Below are 21,745 nucleotides of genomic sequence, written 5' to 3'. Positions count from 1 at the left end.
ATTGCTAATCTACAAGTGTAGATCAGTTCAGGCATTTCAACAGCCATGACAAGGAAACATTTGTTCCACATGAAAGAAAAATGTGTTCAGGTTTCTATAAACAATGAAAGCTGGAAATAATACTTTATCCTGAATTTTAGTGATGAAAAAACAAAAGATTGCAAGCAAGATTGACTTGTTGGAAACTAAACTTCCATTAATCCTTTTCATTCCTTTTGGACAAAGCCATAATGAGACTTATGATAGAAAACTTCACTGGTAGAAGAAAGGCATATCTTTAGCAGCAGTTTTGGTTATGACAGGATTGACAGATGCTTCATAGATTATCTGTGGATTATACTGTGTTGCTTCAGTCCTCTGATGCAAGTCTTTAGTAACATCATTGTTAATTTCCCTATGCTTTCCTAGATGTCTTTTGATGCACTAAGGATTTATATCACCTGAAGAGTGTAACAATAGGGGGAAGACTGTCCAAAGGACTTTATGTCTCTCTTTTCATGTTTTTTCAGCTTCACTTGACTCTATGGCCAATATCTAATTTTCTGCACTGGAAGAGAAGAAAGAAACAGTAGTTCTTAACAAGTATCTTCATATATTACACTGAAACAAATGTACTTTCTCACATTAATACTTTCCTAATCTCACTTTGTCATGTAGCTAAACTTTCTGTTGCCTCAAGAAAGAAATGTGTTCAGATTTATGAGAATCATTCATAGGAGAGTCTCTATCTTAGAAAGTAATTTCTCTTATGACAATGATTGAAAGAAGACTAAAAGAATGGTAGGCAACACTGAAATGACTTCATAACCCCTAGCACCTCTGTTTCAAAGAGTCCCATTCAAAATGTGGAAGATGGCATTACTCATCTACCAGTTGATGCCTTAAGCTCTGGCCTGTCTTAAATTGAACAAACAATTAAAAAAACCCAAACAAAAACCACACACAGGTCCACCTCCCACGTGCTCTTAGAAATATGGCCTTAGCCCAAAGATTGCTGAAGACAACAGAGCTAGAACTTAAAAACTAATTCTGCATACGTTAAGCACAATTGAAGCTATTGCATAACAAAGAAGATGTATTTCGCGCAGAGTAAAACTGGCATAACATTAAACTTGAAAGTTTAGATCGTCATGTGAGTGATACAGTCAAGAAAGGAGCATTTACAGTAACGTATGAACCTGTAATTTTAGTGAATCTGTCATTTGTCCTTCATTTTATGTAATGTACTGTAGTTCATTCTAGTCTCGCAATTTAAGTTACATATGGAGAAGAATTTAATTTGAATTTTGTTATCCATAGATAAGCCATGGCTGTTCCAGCAGATGAAACTGTGGGGGACCTGCCTGTGAGAGATGTAGGTCTAACTGTGGCTGGAATTGGAAGATTACAAGGTTTGTACCAGCTGCTCTTTGTTATAGTTACAGACTTTCATCGGTGGCTTCTTTAGTTTCTTTCTAAAAATGTTTCTGACATTCCTCCTCACAAAATTTAGTTTAAATACCATTCAGAACCTGGGTTAAATTCTGGAAGAGACTATGACCCATTCTATGTTCATGTGACTTGTTATAAGAGGGAAGTTGCTGTGAGGTGCTTAAAAATGAAAATCTCGTTGAGCTGTAACATTCAACCTTCCAGAAGAAAAGAGGACTTTTTTGCTAGATTGAGGACAAGGCCAGACCCATTTAACAAAATGAGAGCCAAGAGTACTCTGCAATTCTGAAATGTTACTCAGCTGCTATTAGAATGGACCTACTGGCCTTACTCATGTATCTGAATAAATTTAGAGAATTATGAGTTAATCTTGTCAAGTTTCAAGTTGAGTATGTTAACTTTGAAACAGACTAGAAAGCATCTCTGTGATAACTGTGGTCTTAATTTAAGTAGTATATGTGAAAGTACGTTGCTACTTGTTAAACTGTTTCCTTTGTATTGTCTAGGAGGTAGCCAGTTTGCTGTATCATTTGAATTACTTTTTTTATCCATAAGAGGGAAGAAAAAGGAAGTGAATTATATGCTGAAAAATCTGAAAAAATTAATCAACAGACTCATACAAGTGTAAAATATCAAATTACTAGAAAACTTTATGGGTTTTTTGTATTTCAAAATGACTTAGACTTTGAATTAAATGTTTTTGAATGTATTGAAGGTAATTTAAAGTTGTCTTGGTTTGGGTAGAATCATCAACTACACAGAATGTAAAAGCTCGACAAGCTGTATCACGAATCAGTCGAGAGGAACTGGAAGACAGATTTTTTCGTTTACGTGATGAGAGCATCTTGCTCAAACAGCATGCAAATAAGCAAGAGGAGAAAATTAAAAGGTATGTGTTTTTATTTTAGCTCACAATACGTTTTGCCCTTTGAAGCATTATCAACAAATTAAAAATCATGCTGATTTCTCTCAGAGCACTTTTTAAACCATTAGCAAACATCACTCATTAGAATTCATTTTTATATTGATTTCTGGTTGTCTCTGTGGTATGTGGGCTATTTTTTGCAGTGGAGAGTATTAGATCTCCATGCAGGGAGGTACAGCGTTCATAGCTATGCTGTCTGAGCACAAATATAACAGGTATTCTGAGAACTGAAGAGGCTATAGAAGCCTAATTTTTCATCAGGAATTTCATCCTAGAATCAAAATATATGGAGAGTTTCTGCCCCTTTTTTTGTCTTTCTCTGTCTTCCAAGAAAGTAAATAGCATCTAGCCTTTTATAGTTTAGTTAACCGTAAAATATCTTTATAATTACAATCAGTTCCCCATTATTCAGGGTGATAGATAACTTAATTGAAGAAGTCCCAAGTAGCATGGGAAGCACAGTATACCCAGTGTACCCAAACATAAGCAAGCGACTCTAAGCTTATTATTAAGCTTAATGCCATGCTGGCACCCCAGTCCGGACTCAGCAGAACTGTTTGTGGTATTACTATATGCCAGGAGGGCTAATTAATCCAAAAGCACAGTGACTCCATGTTCACATTTTGCTATACTTAAGCTAATAAAGTCTTGCTGCATCTAAGCTAGCTTCTGGTCAGAAGCTAACCAATTCATGAAAGGGCATCTGAAGATACTGCCTCGGTAGACCATTTCATGCTTATCTAAAGTCCAAAACTCTTTCCTTTTGACTCGTTATTGAGTGAATCAGGATCAAATTGACCGGCACAATTTCCATCTTTTCTGTTCAGGCTACTGTCAAATACAAAATGGTGGAACAAATGAATTGTTTGCTTATTCCAAATGTAATTTCCTGGTTTTTTGTTAGATGACTTATCAAACACATTCATCATCCACTTAGGTAAAACTACCCAGAACGTACAAATAGGAATTCTTGAATTAATATTCTGAGGCACAGAAAATATAAAATACAGTGTTTGTTTAGCTTGCCAGAGAAAAATCTTAACTACTGAAGCTAAATTTCTTTCCCAGCATCCCTCATGCCAAAACCCTTGTAACTAAAAGTTTGGAATGAATTTGCAGTAGAAGTACATTGAAAAGAACCCAAATAAACAAAAAACCTGCTTACAGGCAAGTAACATTTTGTGACATCCTAAAGTTATTACAGATTTTTTTTTGTTGGTTTTTTTTTTTTGTTCTTTTAAGTAGAAGCTTCTGTCCACAAGTATACAAAAATAAAACAAGTCCCTTTAAACAAATGAAGTGTGTCCTTATTTTCAGTTTTCTTTCTGGGCTTGCAAAAATAGATTCCCTGTAAACTACATACAGGTCTTGAAGATGTGCGACCAATTTTGTCAAGTCTTGAACTTGTCTCTCTCATCAAAGCCACCTTTTCTTTCTTTATATGCCAAGTTTTTTCCATTCACTGCTGGGTATGTTTTCTGTTCTCGTATATTACATCACCCCCATATGCCCTTTCTGCCTTTTGTTCTAGCTTACCAATGTTTATCAAAACTAAAGGAAATCAAAGGTACAACTCTTGAGATGCCAAAAGCAAAATTTGTATCCTTTTAAAGATAGATGAAAACCATACTCTCTGTATCTAATTATATTCTTTGGCTTACCGTTCCTTCTCTGAAGCACATTCGTAGTATTTACCAAGTATAAAATTGAGTATGGTAATGAGAACTATTAAGTCTCTTTTTCCGGACTACCTTCTTAAATATCTCTACCTATATATTTTAGCCACTTTAGAATGGAAATATATATATTTAAATCCTAAAATACTAGAAATGGTATATCATTGAAATGTTGCATATTATTAGCATTCTTTCAATAGTTGAATGTTTTGTGGAATTGTAGCTTTTAGAGTTTGCCCCACCGCATCCCGAATCTGTAACTTTACTTAACAGCATGCAGAGGTTCCTATATAAGGTCATGCGTTAAAAATTACATTTAAGCAGCATATGGAGTAAATATGTGTCCTCCCTTTACTAACCTTAAATGATAAGCCCTAGGAAACTGTTATTTGTCAGTGCTATAAAGCAGATTGCTGCACAGTGGTTTCAATTATCTTCAAAGAGTTCTTCACAGGCAGTAATAGTTATATCAAAACCTGAAATTTATTATTCAGGTTCTATGCTGAAGTCTTCACAGTGATTATGTTCCTTTCAACAGAATGCTTTTTATGCTGACTTCTCACATTCTTTTTCATCTTTTTTTATTATTTTCCCCAGAATGGCCACCAAGTTAATGCGGCTTGCTAATGATAAAAAAAGTCCTGAACAGGTTGGTGGCGGCCCCAAGCGGCTGGGTCAGGTTGTGGAGCTGGAAGAAATGATTGAACATTTGCAAGAGAGAGTTCGTGAGCTTGAGAAACAAAACGAGAGCCTCCGCAGCAAACTCATTTCAACTAAACAGCAGCTCCAGATTCAAGGCCACAGGCCTAATCCGTACAGCTATGTTCAATCTCGTATTAACACGGGTCTCAAAAAAGCGAATGAGGCTGCTGGCCTGCCAGAGCTCACAAACAAAGGTATAATTCACATTTGTTAAATACAGCAGTTTATATAGGTACCACTAATTGTTGCTTCACAGTGACAAGTACACGCTCATTTCTGTTCATCAGTGGGCAATAGTACCTGTAGATGTAGGCAGAAAGGCTGTTCTTCCCCCTTTTTCTTGAATTTATTTATAATAGCAGTCATGATAAATTGTTTGCCTTTAAAGTCCTTGTTTTGAGAATCTGCAGTGGTAGACATAAAACAAAAGCACAGATTTGAAAATAAAGGTAGTTATCAAACAAGTTTTCCAATAGTTAAAAATCATGGGATTTTCCTGGTATAACTTCTCTACATGTTAAAGGCTTATAAAAGTAGTATATGAAAAAGTTTGCATTATCATGTTATAACAAAGTTTTACATCTGTAGTGTGTTTGCACATGTTTTTCCTTTTTTAATTTAAAGTTTTTTTCTAGTCTCTTGGTACATGTGTGCACAACACTGCAGACTTGAAAAATCTGTTACACGTGTGGACTTTCGAAAGTAAATACCACAATGCAGCCATCTTTAATGATGCTCTTTGCTGTCAAGACTCACAGCTTAAGGCAGTCTCACTCCCAGTCCTTTATTTATGGTACCTACATTTGGAAATTGCGTTTTTAAATCTTTCTATTTTCATATGAACATTTGTAGAACTAGTTGTACTCAGTTAACTTATACACTGTGCAGATAAGGTGTGGGGTGTTTGTAAAAAAAAAAACAGCTGTGGCCTTGATTCAAAACTGAGTCAGCAGAATTGTCTCTTCAAATTCTACAAGCTATGGATCAGGCTGATGGCCAGTTATATTGTAGTTTTTTGCTATCTCACCCTCCCACTAGTCTTTATTTTGGTTACATTGATTATTCAGGTATGTGAAAACAGAAACAATTCTTATGCTTTTAGACAGGCAATAAAAAGTAATTGGCTCTACCGAGTTGCTTCTTTGAGTATAGTGCAAGTTTTGATGTTTTAAAACATGTATATTTTAACACTTTACATAATGAATTAAGCAGGTTTATTCCCCAAATCAATTTTTTATTTGTTTTAACAATGCAGAAATAGGGTAGAAATATAATAAATTTATTCAGGCCCAGTGCTAGAAGAGAGAAAAGGGCAACTTGGTTCAAGGATTAAAGATCATATGTTGACATGGCATGCTGTGAGGACTTATCTTGGCATGAGAACAAATCCAGATCAGAGATGTCCTGTGCAGAGCTAGGACTGGGGCCATGTTGATTGAAGCGGTGGTTCATAAACTGAAGACAACATGAGGAAGAAAAAAAACCCACCAACTGTCCACAGAATATCCAGTTCAGATAAGAATGTTCATAAGTTCTAGCGTGCCTATCTCAGTTCTAAGACCATGTCCTAACTAGAAGAGATTCTGATAATTTGAATGTTATGAATATGTAGTTTCCTGAAGACACTTTTCTAAGGTGAAGGCTATTATTAAAAGTCTAGTAATCAGTACTCGGAACCTGAACTCGGTAGTGTTGTCTTCCAGAATGTCAGAGAACATTTTCTATAGTTTTCGTTAGCATAGGGTGTTTTGTATTTTTTTCTTGCGTGTTTCCTCATCCTACCCTTTTGATTAATGATGATAAACCTAGCAGTCTGGTGTCAGGTAGGTGCCTCCTATCTTTAGAGACAGCCAGACTCTTAAATTGCTCTGTGAAACCATGAGGCTGAACTTCAAAACATATTTAGTGCAGATCAGAAAATATTCAGAGCGATTATCCAAAAATTAAGATACCTGGAAAAATTCAGGAGACCTTAGCTGTCTCCAGGGTATGAAGAGGTAGGAGGAACCCACAAATAATAAATACACCTTCCTGTATCTCTTTTGTATTTGGCTGATTTAAGTTACCATACAAAGTGGACACAAAAGGTGTGGTCAAGTATGAATGTCCAGTAAATTTACTCACCGGTTTCTCACATTGCTTTCTTTATTGAGTACAACCATCTAAGATCTACCATGATTTGAACAAAAATAAACAAAAAATATATACTCTAAGCATTTATATATACACATATGTATATAGCACAATTACCAGTACCTTAAAATAATTCTTACAGATTGAAATTCAAGATATATAAATAAATCAAGTTAACTCAGCATGAATGCAAAGTAGGCAGTTTGTTTTTCAAGTCATTTTGTGAACCTGCTGGTGGTGGTGTACCTTGAACCTAAATGACTGAGTTTTGGGGATTAAGGGAGCGCAGCCTTAATGCTGTATTTGAAATTTAACACATAGTTTGAGCCTACCTCAAACTTCACTAATTTCTTCATGCTGAAGAAGAGGAGAAAGAGATTTGGAGAAACCATTGCTTTTCCTGCTGGACTAAAAAGTCTCCCTCAAGGAATTTCTCACCCTTCTTCTTCACCAGGAAATTAGTATGCCTCCAAAGGACATATGGAAATTATTTGCACTGCTGCTAAAAATGGTGCTGTAGTTGCTTGTCTAGGTGAATGACACTCGTGATTTTGTAAAGAAAGTGCTATCAGAGAAAAAGTGATTACAAGTCCATGTTCCTGTTTTAAGTTCTTCTTTGAAAACACCATCACCATCTCTGTTCTCTGTTTTTAAAAGTAAAATCTTCTAAGAAAACATTTCAAGACGTGTTTTTAACACCTCTCTTAAACAGTGCATGCTGTATCACCCATAGTTCAAATTTTACAGCAGCTATGTTCTGGATATTCTGATTATCTCTTTCCATGTGAATCTGATGTAAAAATACTTTTTATGGGATATGTGTATGGCTTGTGTTTGTACTGCATACAGATTGTTGTTCTATTAAAGGCTTTTTCATTCAACATGACAGAAATTTATCTTTCCTTTGTTTTTAGGAATGAGATATCAGGATTTAGAAGTGAAATCACCGAACCTTGTGGCCCCAACGTATGGACAAAGTCTGCTCGATGATCCAAAGGCTGAAATAAGAAATTTGTATGATTTTCATATTTCTTAATTTTTGTCATTATAATTGTTAAAACTTACCATTTTCTTGAAGAAAAAAATATATTTTTCAGAAGTTTTCACTTCAGAAAATGAAGTGAAGTTGTTGGATCTGAGAACAGTAATACTGGTAACAATGCAGAAGTGTTTTATTATAAAGAACACAGGATCAAGAGTTTAGAATGCACAATGTAGGTACATAAGAATGTAGCTGGAAGTTAAAATTGATCTTCGATGGTGAGCCTCTCTTTTTGCTGGTGTGCAATGCTGCCTAGCTTACTACCGGACAAAACTGACAAAAGGAGAAAGAACCATAGCTGCAATGTTATTGCCAACACAGTCCTGAAAGCTGTGGGATAACCCATGCAAGTGGGACTGTATGGATTGTGTTATGCTGATGTGTTTAGGCTTCTAGAAATGAGTGGTGGTCAGACTTTATGGATAAGTTGTAAATGCACAGTATGGGATTATAATGTAAATTATTTTGATGCACTTCTGCATTTTGAAAGTTGGTTTATAGTCCTGTTGCACATTTTGACTGAAATTGAAGCTCAGGAAACTCTTGATAACATCTTTAACGTAGAGACTGCGTGAAGACAGAGAGGTGTTACATAGGGTGGAGAAAAGGTAGTTAACATCTAGTTTAAAGGTACTGAGGTCTGATTAGAACATTTTCCTTCTCCAAAGTGTATCGGAACCAATTATGCTTTTAAGACATCTGGTTTTGTAGAAGCTACTTTCAGTGTGTGTGTGTGTTTCTGTAATGATTTACCTAAATCAGATTTACTACAGTATCAATAAATGTTAAATTTCCAATAAATGGGCAAACTAAATATACAAATACATAAATTAATGTGCAATTATGTGTTTTGTAAACACAAAGATTTAGTGGGATCTTAGGAAGTCATTTTATAGAAAAGGCCATAAATTATTATAATAAATAAATTTGAATTCTTGAACAATCTTGAAATTGCACTTTTGCTAGCATCCTGTCTGAATTTAACCCTTGCTGAACAGATACTCTTTAAAAAGAAAAAATTATATGCATTAAAATAGAATGTTGTTACTGAAGAAAAAATCTTTAGTAATTTTATAGTGATGGGCCTAGAAAGGGCTATTTCTCCTATACCTATCACTTTTGAAGACTAGGAAAATAAGAGCTATTGACTAAAACTGCCATGCGTTATAATGCAAGAAACATAGAAATAGCATTTTTTTTCAGAGATTTCAGGTCTCTCAAAGGTAGAAAAAATAACCACGGTTGCTCAGAATGGTACATTCAGGTACAAAAGCAAACAAGGCCAAAAACCTCAAGGTACGTTTAAGTCTATGATAGGTATATGAAGTAATGAATAACTAGCTTATGCATGGAAAGCTTTAGAGTGGAAAAAATTGTAGATGAGTTGTTGCTTATTCTTATTAGAAAAAATGTTAGTAGAAAGGATAGCCGAGATTAACTTGTCGAAAAAATCAAAATTGCAAAATATAAAATAAGAATAAAAGCTTAAAAATTATTTTCACTGCTCCATCCATTGAAGTTGTCATATTCTTTTGATAGCTAGTGATAGTGTTTTCCTGTTCAAAAAACACTTGGTACTAATAGATTAGGAGGAGGATACATGTAATATAGAGTATAAGAAACCATGAACGATGTTTTCAGCTGCGTTCTGCTAAACATTATTTGGTCCACATAAACATTTATTTTAAGAGTTAGTGTTGGTTAATAATATGTTTGAATTATTTATCTATTTGTTGTACTATTCACATCTTTTCATGTGGTGACATTTTATTTATTTTCATAGTAAGTTGAACTATTAAACCTCTGTTGTAATGCATATAATTAAGAAATAAAAATTTTGCTGAACACTTTTAACATATTTGCTCTCTTGAATATTTTTTTGTGTTTTTTTCTTTTATTAAATACTTGGCTGGTTTGGGAATGTAAGATGCTTGTACTTGCAGGAAGACTGTGATTGAGTCCCAAAAGGAACGCATTGAAGAACTGGAACATGCCAGAGAGGTACTTGTGAGTCAGCTAAGAAGAAAGGACAAGGAAATTGAAGAATCCATCCTACGGCTGAAAGAGCAAGAAGCAACAAGCCAAAGGTATTGTGAAAAATGAAAACCTCCATGGTGGAAACATTATATATAGCTGTGAAAATTGCTTGTTCTATTAAGAAATACGTGCTTTCTTCCTTTTTTTTTCCTTTGGTCAAACTGAAGTCATAAAATGATTCACCATTAGCCATGGATAATTCTAAGCGAGGAGATTGTTATGATAACGTTACAATATTTTTTCATAAAAAAAGGAGTTTATAATTACCATTTTAGAGAATTCATTTCCAGCTGATTCAGATTCAGTTGAAGTTTGACTCATTAAATTTTAATCATCTATTGTTTCTTCAATATAGTTCTTTAAAAAATTCAGATATAGGTTCATAGTGGGTTATTTAATGTTTATTAAAACTCATTGATAATTTGGAGTCTACAAATAGTAGAAACATAATGGCATTGTAAGGGTAAATTAGCAAATTTTTGAAGGAATGTAGTATAGCTGTGCAGTGAAACAAAGTCAGAACGTGTGGAATGTGTTTCGCAATAAAGCTTCTATTAATCTCTTCTATTTCTGTTCTATCATTTAAAAAAAATATATATGAGATTATATAACTTAGCATATATTTTCCCTCTTTTGACTGTTTCATTTTCAGTCTGTTACTTTTATTTGGATTAAGGATGTAATACTGCATGATCCTGCATTCCTTACTCATTTGATTTTAATGCAAGTTTTACTTGGATGAGAAATACAATTGCCTTTGAAGGAGGGACCCCGTTATTATGTGTGAGCATTCTTTTGTGCATCAGTGGTGCTACATATATAATACATCATAATGTTTGCTATTAAATTATTCACAAAGCCATAAGTTTCCCCTATTCAGAATTTCCTTTATATAGTTTAAATAGGTTGAAGAAGTTGTTATCATAAATAATTTCTTAGTCTGTGCCTACAATGAAATCAGAACGTATTCAAGATTTTTTCATTATTTGAAAAGAATCTGATACAAATCTGAAATAATTTCTATGCTCGCTTTTCTATAGATAAACACTGTTCTTTAAGTCAGAAACTGAATGTAACATCTAAATTTGATGTCAACTACCATATTTCTGTGAAACTTTTAAGAGGTTTTAAAGCATACAGGTTAGAAAAAGTGGTGCAGATCCTTTTTTATTTACATTTATCAGATTGCGTATATGCAATCCATGATACCTGACCTAAGTTACTATCTGTGAATTCATGGTTGAAGTTCTGGAAGTATTTCCTTTGTAGTCTATTTCTTGTCTGAAACCTGATAAAAGATACATTAAGAGTTTCTGTGTTTGGCTGAAGACACTGAGAGAGAAATTGAAAAATATCCAGTAGTGCATGTTTAGAATATGCTTTTGCCACTAGAATACTTTATGGAGGACTGATAATCCCCATGTTTTTTGAGTTTTGGGGTGGTTTTATGCTGAATGAACTAGAGCCAGAACTGAAGAGGGATACTATTCTCTCCAGGTTTAACTGTAACCATGGGTACCTATACATAATATCTTTAGGAGATTTTCATTGGCTTGCTTTCTTGGAAGTCTTGTAACTGCTGTCTAGAACAGTCTGTGTTAGTTGTTTTATTACACAGATAGATTTATAGGTTCTGTGTAATTCTTATTTTTATTCTTTGTATTAGCAGAGAAGAAACTGTCAGTACTGGAATATTGGAGGAAAAATTGGAAATCTGGGTGACTGATGAGGTCATCTTATTTCATCTTTGTAGCTTTTGTCTTTGAATTTTGGTGCAATTGGCAGCTTTTTCTTGTGTAAGAATACACTTGGCTGTCATGTAGTTGCATTACTACCCAAACCCAGTTAATTTGTTAAAACTCTTTAGGAACTGTATGGTGCCAAAAGGACATAATAAATGTGCTTCCATCAATCTTCATGTTGTAGTACCATTTGATCTTAGCCTGGTGTTAACAAAATTAGGTTACTTTCACCCTTTAGGAAAACATTCTTTATTCTGCTACATGATTAAGAAATTCTTGTGATTGAAATAACTGTAGCTTCCAAGTAGTGAAGCAGCCACAGTTAATACTCACTGATCCATCAGCGGTAAGGGAGGGAGGTACTATTTATCATGAGTCCTATACCCACAAGAAATACACTAATATTTTAAAGCCACCATTGCAGCTTCACTCCAGTTCCTGTGTAACAACATGAGAGCTACATAACAGAGCTGAGTTCATATGCAGTGTACTCCTTGAGATGGTTGTTGTAATATGGCTGCAATAAATGGTTTTGTCAGTATTTATTTAATAGAGATTGTTTGGGGATTTTTTCAGGAATATATAATTCTGATTTAATTCCAGCTTAAGGGAGAAACTTGGCCTGTAGGTTGTTAGACTAAACACATTTTCTTAAGTACAAAATTTAACTGCATTTAGCTTGACTGTTTTTAATTTCAAGATGGCCAAAACCAGAATAACCTCATGGTTTGATGTCCATGTGCAAGTTAAAACATTGTCTAAACAATCACATTTTGCAAGCAGCTAACTTCAACTAACTTAATTGCTCATGGTACCATCTGAAAACATTTTTAAAGCCACCCCAAAATGCATTTGTGAAACAGGTATTTGGTATTTGCACATGTTTATGTGGGCTTTTTGTGTTTTGTTTGGTTGATTTTTAATGAAAAAAACTTATTTGCCAGTCAGTTTTTAATTCATTTGGCATTTTTTGCTGCAACATGACTTTGGAATTAACCCTATTACATGTGTGGATTTTTGGACAGGAATATCATATCTGACACACTTGTGACTTCTGTGTTTGCATTACAGCATTACAGACCTAGATTAAAATGTGGAACATGTTAGTCACAATGCATTATCTAAAGGGTTTTGAGAGACTACAGCATGTATACAAATTTGCTAAATCATGTCTAGTGTAAAAAAAACAACCCTTATATTTGCATTTGCATATGTGATTTTTTATATTTAACCAGATTCCCTAAAGATCATTACTTTTTTTCATTTGCTGATAGCCAGGCAAACAAATACAGTATTTTATGTTGGTATTTAAATAATCCTAATAACTTAGATGCTGGAGCTATTGATGCAATGTTGGCGTTTTGCCTATTGCAAATATACTATCAATTACAACGTAAAGGTGGTTTTAGAAGGTAAACATTGTTGGCTGGGCTTTTTTTCCCCTGTATATTTGACTTCCTATAAGAAGTAAGAGGTAAAGGAAAGAACATAATGTCTATCAACATATAATCCTGTTAGTTCCTAAGCATAGTAGAATGAGAAGAGTACTTTACGTTGATGTTCCATTCTTTACTTCTCTGCCTGGGAGTCTGTGTATGTACATCTTGGCCATTGAGGCATTTCTGATAGAGAACTACTAGCCTAGAAACGTTTTGTTTTGTTTGTTTTGCCAGACAGAAGGTAAGGGATCGTGAGAAATATGGTGGTGATATGTGTTTACTTCCTTGTTTTTCTTGTTCTGAATGTGAATGGGGAGCGTTTGTGAGCCACTGGTCCAGTGGATACAATAGTCAGGACTGTGTAAGAGTAGTCTCAGTATTGTATCCATGTTCTGCTCATATGGAAGAAAAGACAAGATGCAAGGGATGTGGTTTAATTAGACCTCAATTTTATTAGCTTAGCCATCTGGGATTTACTGGCATAAATTTGTACAGTGCAGGTCAAGATCCTTTCTTTAATCATTTCCTTCTGGTGTAGGTTGCTATCAGTCCCCCATACCCACACAGCTGGTCCCCAGCCTGTTATTGGGACCCCACTCTCTATGCTTTTAATCCAAATGATAAGAGGTCTGGAAAAGAGATTGTCTTTTTGGTGTACTTCAGACTTAACCCCAAATGTAATTCTTAGCTTTTTAAAGAATCACTTTCTCCTAACTTCATTTCCAATTTCAGACTTTTTAATCCAGCTTTAAGGAGGATAGTGTTCATGTTCCTTATTTCTGCACTTGTGGTAGAAGGCATGCTACAGCTAAATGAGTATGCCTGTTAATTCAGGTTACTGCCCCAAAAGGGATGTTAGTTACTTTTCTTGTTCTAACTTCTGCTCCAGGTCTACCTCCATGACTTTGGCTTCTATGGCATTTGTAGCTTTTTTGGCAATAGAGAAAATATTGAATGAGGTATCTTAGTACAGATTTATTCTTGTGCATTATTTTGTATTGTTTGAGCAAAATATTACCTAAGTGAAAGGTAGCATTGACTTTTACATCAAATCTGTATATAACCTCTATTTTCAAGTTATTTCAGAATACGTGGGCAGATGTTCTGGGAGCAGAATACAGCAACTACCCGGGAGGGAGAAAGCTGTGTAGATAATGAATTCCTATTCTGTTCCACTCTTTTGTGACTTCATTTATAGAAAAAGTCATCTTCCTGACAGAAACTTCTCAATTCACTTTGCCTTGCCCGCAAAATCTGAAATGATTTTGTTCTTCAACAGCAAGCTCCTTGTCGTGTACCTAGATGCATTGGACATTTCTTAGACATATTTTATTTCAATAAATAAATAAAATATTATAGAAGTACTGTAGAAAAATATTTTTGCTCTAGCTTATAATGAGAGCTGAGATTGTGTCAATGTAATGCACTAATAAGAAACTAATTGCACATGCTTTCTGTAGCTAGAAATTTCATGAGATAAATACTCCTACAATTGTAAGAACTGAAATGATCCCAATAAAAGTAGGTTTTGATTTCTGAATTTGAATAATACACTTCATAATATCAGTACCCCAAACCTCTTTAAATCAAATGCTGTTTCATTCACTGCTGAAAAAATAGTTAATGTTGATTGTCAGAAGCCATGGAGTTTACATCTGTACATCATAAATTTCACTATCATCTGCTCCTTTTTCTACTTAAAAAGAAAAAAAGGGAAAAAAGCCCCCTGCTTAAAAAAGAAGGGGGTGGGGGGGTGGGTATAGAAAGAAAAAGCCTTTGAAGGCATCAGAGCCTTTTGTTTGATGTGTGGAACAAGATTAATAAAAACATGCCACTACATTAGCTTTTAAATAGCTAGCATGAGACACTGCTGCTGTCTATACTCGCCACAACTTTAATTTATGTAGATAACATGTTTTAGACACATGATAGTTTTAGGATTGAGTTAAGGCTGTTTCTTAGGGAAGATCTCAGGTTTGTGAGTGTGTTTATCTTCTGTGTAATTAACTGGGCAATGCCAAAATACAATAGGATTTTATATTTTACAGAATAAAAGGAAAGTATTTCATGTACTCAGCTGGTTTACAGATGTGTAAGCTTTGTAGTCCATTTTCTTGCTCCAGAATGGCATTGTGACAATTTGTCCAATATGTCTAAAACAGATAAATATTGGAAGATAAATGACCTTTTCAAATGCTAAATATTTATTCTGATTTTATCATTTTATATTAATACAAATCAAAATTGGTCTCTCTTCCCATACGTGAAGAAGCTGTGAAAATAATGGGGTTTAGTTTCACTGCTTGAAATAAGAGAAAAGAGCAAAATAAATATTTATTTAAATTTTTAATTGTTCTAAACATACTTTCTGTTAAACAGAACACTCTCAAATTAATCTTAAAATTGTGACAACATAGAATATCTACATGGATATTAAGTGATTTTCATGTAGTTAAGACACACCTGCAGCTTGTTTGAATGCCAGTCACTTTTTCTTAGCGACATTTGATAGGTTTAAACTATGAGAGGAAACTCCATAAAATGGTGATGTACTGGTAACAAATACTTTGGAGGATGGAAAAAAGTGAATGGAAGACAAATGATCTATTTAGGTATAGGATTGTTTTCTTTTCCTGTCACATATGGTTTCATACAGTAAACAAAGACATAAATGTATTGATTAAAGCTGCTATGTCATCTTTTGGTACAATATTTACTTACCTAAATTCTGTAATGTGGATTATAGAAGAAGGAATTAATTTGGGTATTGCACACTAAATCTTCTCCCAAATGTGTTGTAGAACACTGATTTGCAAAGGATTTCAACTTTTCAAAAGAAAAAAAAAAATACATTTTGTATCTTTAAGCTCATGATGCATTTCTTCTTAATACAATTTTGAAGGTTAAACATTCGGGACAATGTGGAAATGATCAAAGTCCGTAAACAGCTGGTTGAGAAAACCAACGCTCTTTCAGCAATGGAAGGAAAATTTCTCCAGCTTCAAGAGGTAATTGCAATTTGGTCAGTAACATTCCTTTACTCTCGTCACATAAGCATGTGTAAACAGAAAATAAATATACAAAGTTCTTGATTCTGACTCAGTGCTGAGTACATGAAAATGAGCCACATAATACATTGCACCCAAGCTACTCCAAATGCATGGGGATTTTTTGTTGTTTTGTTTGTTTGTTTTTTTTCTTCCCCAGAAGGGTCTAGCAGGTCTTTAAAGAGTTTATCTGCAAAGCCATCCCAGGCAGGTTGTGGATAATGAACTGAGTTGTCTGAATATTGAAAGAGATTGCTGATCATGTAAAGGGAGGGCTTTGACTTAAATGTACTGATTTACCAAAGAAGAGGTACCAGACTCCCTTCACTTCATAAGTCTTTGGTAAAGTTGGGGAGGTTTGGCTGTTTAGAGTTCTGATGTTAGGGCTTGTGTTCATAAGTTCATGGAACATATTTCAGAGGGCTACTGTAAGTAATAAAATTTTCTTCATAAAAAGAGCAGTTTTATGAAAATATCACCAGAACATGAAACTGCATGGTAGGTTCTGTATAAGATTTAGTTATACAGCATTTTCCTGCTTCTTTCTGTATGTATTTGGAGAACCACATGTGCATACAGGCAGAGGTAGTATGGTAATGACTTGGAAACAATAGTTCCTGTGAGTAGCAATCCTTCTCACAATGGAGTACAATAGAGCCTTATAAAGTATCCTGCCATTAGGAGGTGGAAGCACTAGATACTTGTTATTTTAGCATGCTAAATAACGCTTGTGCCATTAGATTTTTGTTCTGTTCCTTTCCCGCCCCCCCCTCCCTGCCATGTTTCTGCCACCACGTTTTGCTGCTTTCCTCCCTGCCTTCAGTGTAATACGTATATCTTCTCTGCCAAAGCAGTTTTTCCTAATTTTTCACAAGGTGAGCTATGTAGAATATAAATTCCAGGAGAGACGGGTTTCACATGGCTTTTTGTGCTCCTAAATAGAAAGCAGTAAGTATATTGTTCCATTTTAAATCATATGCAACTTTTTGGTACTTTACAGCAAACGTCAAGTACTTGTGCCTCTTTCTTGGCAGCAGCTGAATAGAAACACATGCCTAAGATTCATACTGGTATTTGAAGACATTGTTTTTAATATTCAGAGTGAAAGTTGCATTTTTGCAAAGGATGAGTGTGTTTTCTGTTGTTTGGGGTTTTTTAACAAGATAATGGATATGATTTTCCCATTTCCTATCACTTGAATGTTTGAGACGTGTCTATTAAACATGAATATCTGAAAAGCCAAAATTTCTAGTTTAGATGGCATGTAAAGTACTTACCAACAGAGTAGGCTTTAGTATTATTTTTTTATGTTTTCCTTCATGATTTTTCTGCCTATTGTGCTCGTTATTATTTACTTTCAACTTCTACCAATTGAAACCCATATAATTCCTCCATGTTCATCTTAGAACTTGGGTCAGCCCAAAATGTGAAGCCACAAAATAAAGGCCTATAATTCTGCTCCATCTAATGGTATTGAAGTTGAGCTTGCTACCCAACATTTACAGGAGAGTTTTGTTGATAAAGAATTGTAATTAGCCAGTTGAATGAAGGAATTATGCAATCTGCTTAGAAGAACAAAGGCCCTTGAAACTGTTTGGATTATATATTTCATCCCATTCGTATATTTATTTGCTTTAATTACACACTGACCATTCAGGGTTTAATGATTTCTAATACAAAATGTGCTAACCTGTGCAACTACCATTTAAAATACTATAGAGAGTTATTTCTCTTGAAAATTGCTACAACAGTTTCACAACTAATTAAGAGCAGTTTATGTTCATTTGTGCTATATTTCTAGGAGGTGTTTATATATATATATATATAGAGAGAGGCATGTTTCCAAAAGAAATAAAATTCCAGACTAGAAATATTAAACTGCAATCATCATCCTACTTGTTGCTATGATTTGAGTCTTGAGATACTTCAGGTAGAGCAGGATAGAAAACAGTATGAGTGTAATGGAAAAACAGTGCTGACAGAATGCTCAGATATAGAACAATATCCAGGTAAAGACTTGCATTTGGGGGGGGGGGGGGGGGGGCGGGGAGAGGGGAAATAACAATGATGAAGTCATGGTTCCCCTTAAAGTTGATGAGGAAAGTTATCCAAAGTGGTCAGGACAGCAGCAGAGACACTGAAGGATTAGAATGGAGTTGAAGCAAGGAGATTTCTCAGGAAGGTACTTTTAGTGCTTTTAATGAGATGGTTCAGTAGGATGAATATGATTGTTGAATTAGTTTTCAACTGTTTTTGAAATTAAGGAAGGAGCTGAAGGTGAAACAGTCTATGAAAGGCAGCTTTGCCAGGGTAGTTTGTTTGGGGGTTGGGTTTTTTTCCTTCATATATTGTCTGTCGAAGAGACGCAAGTTACTGAAATGGAAAAGAACTTCAGGAAGAAGTAGAAGGTGAGAGATGGGGAAGAAAAGATTAGTTCGCTTTGGACAGCTGGGAGGGTTAGAGCGTAAGGATTTTGATTTTTAGGAGAAAGGGAAGATACTTGGAGAGAAAAATAAAACAGTGTGAAAATTATTTTTAAGGTGTCATTGTGTGAACTGTATGGAAATACAGTTTCCAGACAAAGCAAGAGGAATACTGTAGAAAGACTTAAAAATTGATAATATAATTGTCTCTGAAATAAGGCTGACTGCTAATATTATTTATTCTCCATTATATTTTTCTCTACTGAGAAATGGCATGTGGAAGGTTGAGAATCAGGTTGGTGATTGGGTTTTCTGTGGGTTTTTTGTTTGTTTCTAGGATATTCAGACTGCATGTGAACCTAAACAATTTGTACAGAATTCACATTCAGCTTCTCCATTTAACTACTTTGTAGGAATAATACATGGAAAAAATGAAGATAATGTTTGTCTGTCTACAATCATTAAGTATTATCTACAGTCTTACATTTATTTGTCATAAATTTGCATATAATCACTTTATTAAATGGAAGATTGGCTTTTGGGCCGTTTTGTTTCAAGTTACACTTTGAGTGTGGTTTACATTTAAATTCTTGATGAATGAGGGTTTATTAAAGCATTGTGGAACGTAGACAGTGTAATATTAACCGATATTCTGGAAATAGAGGTTCTATCAGTATCCTCCATTTAATACTATAATTGGTTAAATGTGCCTTAATATAATCCATTGAAGTAAATTAAAATCTAAAAGAAATCATGAGTCCTTAAGCTACTGCTAGGAGGGAAATAGAACTGAGTGCATTAGGAATATGAAACAATTATCCATCTAAAATTAAGGGTTAACAGAGCTGTTGCAAGCGCTGTGATTAACATAACTGTGGTCAACACTCATTTTTGCTTGCTACTGCAGTGTTTTTGGTCAGTATGTCTAACCACTGTAACCACAGCAAAATCTTTTAATTGCTTAACAGATGTATTTCTTGGTCGTTTTCATCATGACTGAGGGTTTAAAGTTCATGAGAGCAGCGAGAATGCCACCTTGTCCTGGCCATGCGTAATGAAAATTGCTTTCAGTTACTTAGTTCAAGAGTGTCTCCTGTTGACCACATTGAGAATATGTATTAAATACTGCCATGAGAGACCACAGGTTGAATATGCAGTGTTACATTCTACCGAGTGTGATTTGTTTTCTTTCTGAATTTTTCTTCCTTCCTTTTCACAGAACCAAAAGAACTTGAAGACCAGCCATGATGCTTTAATAGCAAAAGCTGATGAACTGAATCTACAGCTTAAAGAGGAGAGGTTAAAGTGCCTCTGTCTTAACAAAGAGTTGCAATCAATAACTATTTCAAACAGAAGAACGGAGGAGGTGGGTTTGCGTTCAAGAGAGCTAGAACCTGCTTTAGGTAGTACACATAGATAAGGAAAAAGTTAACAATGGGAGATACCTTTTAATTGCAGAGATGTGAATAGACCCTTCAAACACACTTAGAAGACTGGCCTGGTAATATATATACTTCTATCCCATTAAAAAAAGCCTGTGGCTGCTGCTTGCATTTCACAGCATCATGAACCATACCTGATGCCCATACCACATAATCACTGCACCAGTGTTTGGACAATGTTTGAGGTTAAAGCATAGGATTTCACATCAATTCTGATACTAAGCAAGTGGTTTGTTAACCAGAAAAAAAATTTACTTGATTTATTGATCACACATTGCTAGGTTTTGGTATTATTTCAACCTAATTTAATTACTGTACAATGTAGTATTACATCTTACTCAGCAGTCCAGATCAGTCACTTATTTTGTCTAGTGACTCTTAGAGACTAGTGTCATCACTAACAGTCACACAGATACAGGGCTAAAAATCAAGTGGTTTATTCCTCTTTCTCTTCAACATGTGAGGAGTAAGAATCTGCAAACATTTTGTAGCAACTGAAGTTTAGTTTTACTATGTTGTTTACCTGTTTTTAATGTATTTTACGTGAACTAAGTTTACCAAAGTTACCTCAGATATTTTCTCCAAACCTTTAAGCTATTGTAGTGCATGTAGGGTATGTCTTCTGAGTTAAAGCATCTTGTATTTTTAAAACCATATCCTGCTTTGATTACTTTAAAAGCAAGGACTTGTTGTTTCTGTAAGGTTAATAAGAAGATATTTATGATACAGGATCTATTAACTCGCTAATACCAATACTCACTTACAGGAATGGAAATAAAAAAATTTAATGCTATGGATATTTTGCTTTTTTTCCTTCTTCCCATCCCCCCCCCCCCCCCCCCAGGCAGAATTTTATAAGCTATTGTTGTTCAAATATGACATACTTGTCTCAGCTTCGTATAAATAACATGAAAAAGACTGGGCCAATTGTAAACCCATGTGGTAAAGAAGGTGTTATTTTGAAGCTTCTAAGAGGCTTTTGTATGAAAAGAACAAATAAAAGCCTGGAAATGCCTACAAATTATTAACTATTTGCCTTTAAACATTCATTGTAATTTCCTTTTGTGCTGTGCATTGCTTGAAACGTCCTTCTTCATATTAGTTACAGGCAAGAATAAATGATCTAGAAAAAGAGAAAGAGCTTATGAGGGAAAACTATGATAAACTGTATAACAGGTAAGTTATGGTTTCTGTATATAGAAAACTTGATTCCTGCCCTGTTTAATAGGCTTTCATATACTGTGTGCTTGAATGTGCATGTGCGTGTGTTTATGCACACGTGTAATTATATTCATGCTACAATTCATCAAATCAGTAAGTGTATATGGAAACTTTGATGGTGTTCTCTGTATTACATCTGTTCTGTTGAAATGGAGCAGCTTCCATGCTTGTCCTAATATTCTCATAATAGTAGATTACTACTTTAAAAAAAATTAATGAAAAAATAAGTAGAAGTCACTTTACTTCGAACATCAATGCAAAAATTTTTTAATTGAATTTCTAATAATTTTTGGGGGGTTACTATTGAAAGAAGAATACATCTAGGTAGACATTCCTTTGGGTTTATTTTACTTTATTCCATTTGGTTTGTTTTATTTGGGGAAAAGGGGTGTTTGAACTTTTTATATAAGCTCTTCCAGCACTTCTCAGTGGATATATATAAAGTCTGACATTTGACAGCTTCTCCAATGTTTATTTCTGAGGGG

General features: G+C 34.6%; 1 protein-coding gene across 5 annotated transcripts in view; it reads left to right on the top strand.

Annotated features, from left to right (window-relative positions):
* Positions 1-21,745, top strand: part of RPGRIP1L (RPGRIP1 like) — a 74,912-nt gene that overhangs the window by 3,031 nt on the left and 50,136 nt on the right. For 2 of the 5 annotated variants that reach the window (XM_080364718.1, XM_080364719.1), the window contains 9 exons: positions 1,300-1,391; positions 2,176-2,320; positions 4,630-4,928; positions 7,782-7,881; positions 9,113-9,205; positions 9,853-9,996; positions 16,030-16,135; positions 19,817-19,963; positions 21,142-21,215. In XM_080364718.1, coding sequence (XP_080220844.1) covers positions 1,307-1,391; positions 2,176-2,320; positions 4,630-4,928; positions 7,782-7,881; positions 9,113-9,205; positions 9,853-9,996; positions 16,030-16,135; positions 19,817-19,963; positions 21,142-21,215 — 1,193 coding nt within the window. In that variant the 5' untranslated portion in view covers positions 1,300-1,306. Of the gene's footprint in view, positions 1-1,299; positions 1,392-2,175; positions 2,321-4,629; positions 4,929-7,781; positions 7,882-9,112; positions 9,206-9,852; positions 9,997-16,029; positions 16,136-19,816; positions 19,964-21,141; positions 21,216-21,745 lie in introns of those variants that run through there. The other 3 variants (XM_080364720.1, XM_080364721.1, XM_080364722.1) reach the window with 3 other exon arrangements.

Source organism: Falco punctatus (genome assembly GCF_963210335.1).
Source record: "Falco punctatus genome assembly, chromosome: 14".
Classification (NCBI taxonomy): Eukaryota; Metazoa; Chordata; class Aves; order Falconiformes; family Falconidae; genus Falco; species Falco punctatus.
The sequence above is the reverse complement of the archived record's forward strand: the minus strand, read 5'-3'. Positions and strand labels throughout refer to the sequence as shown.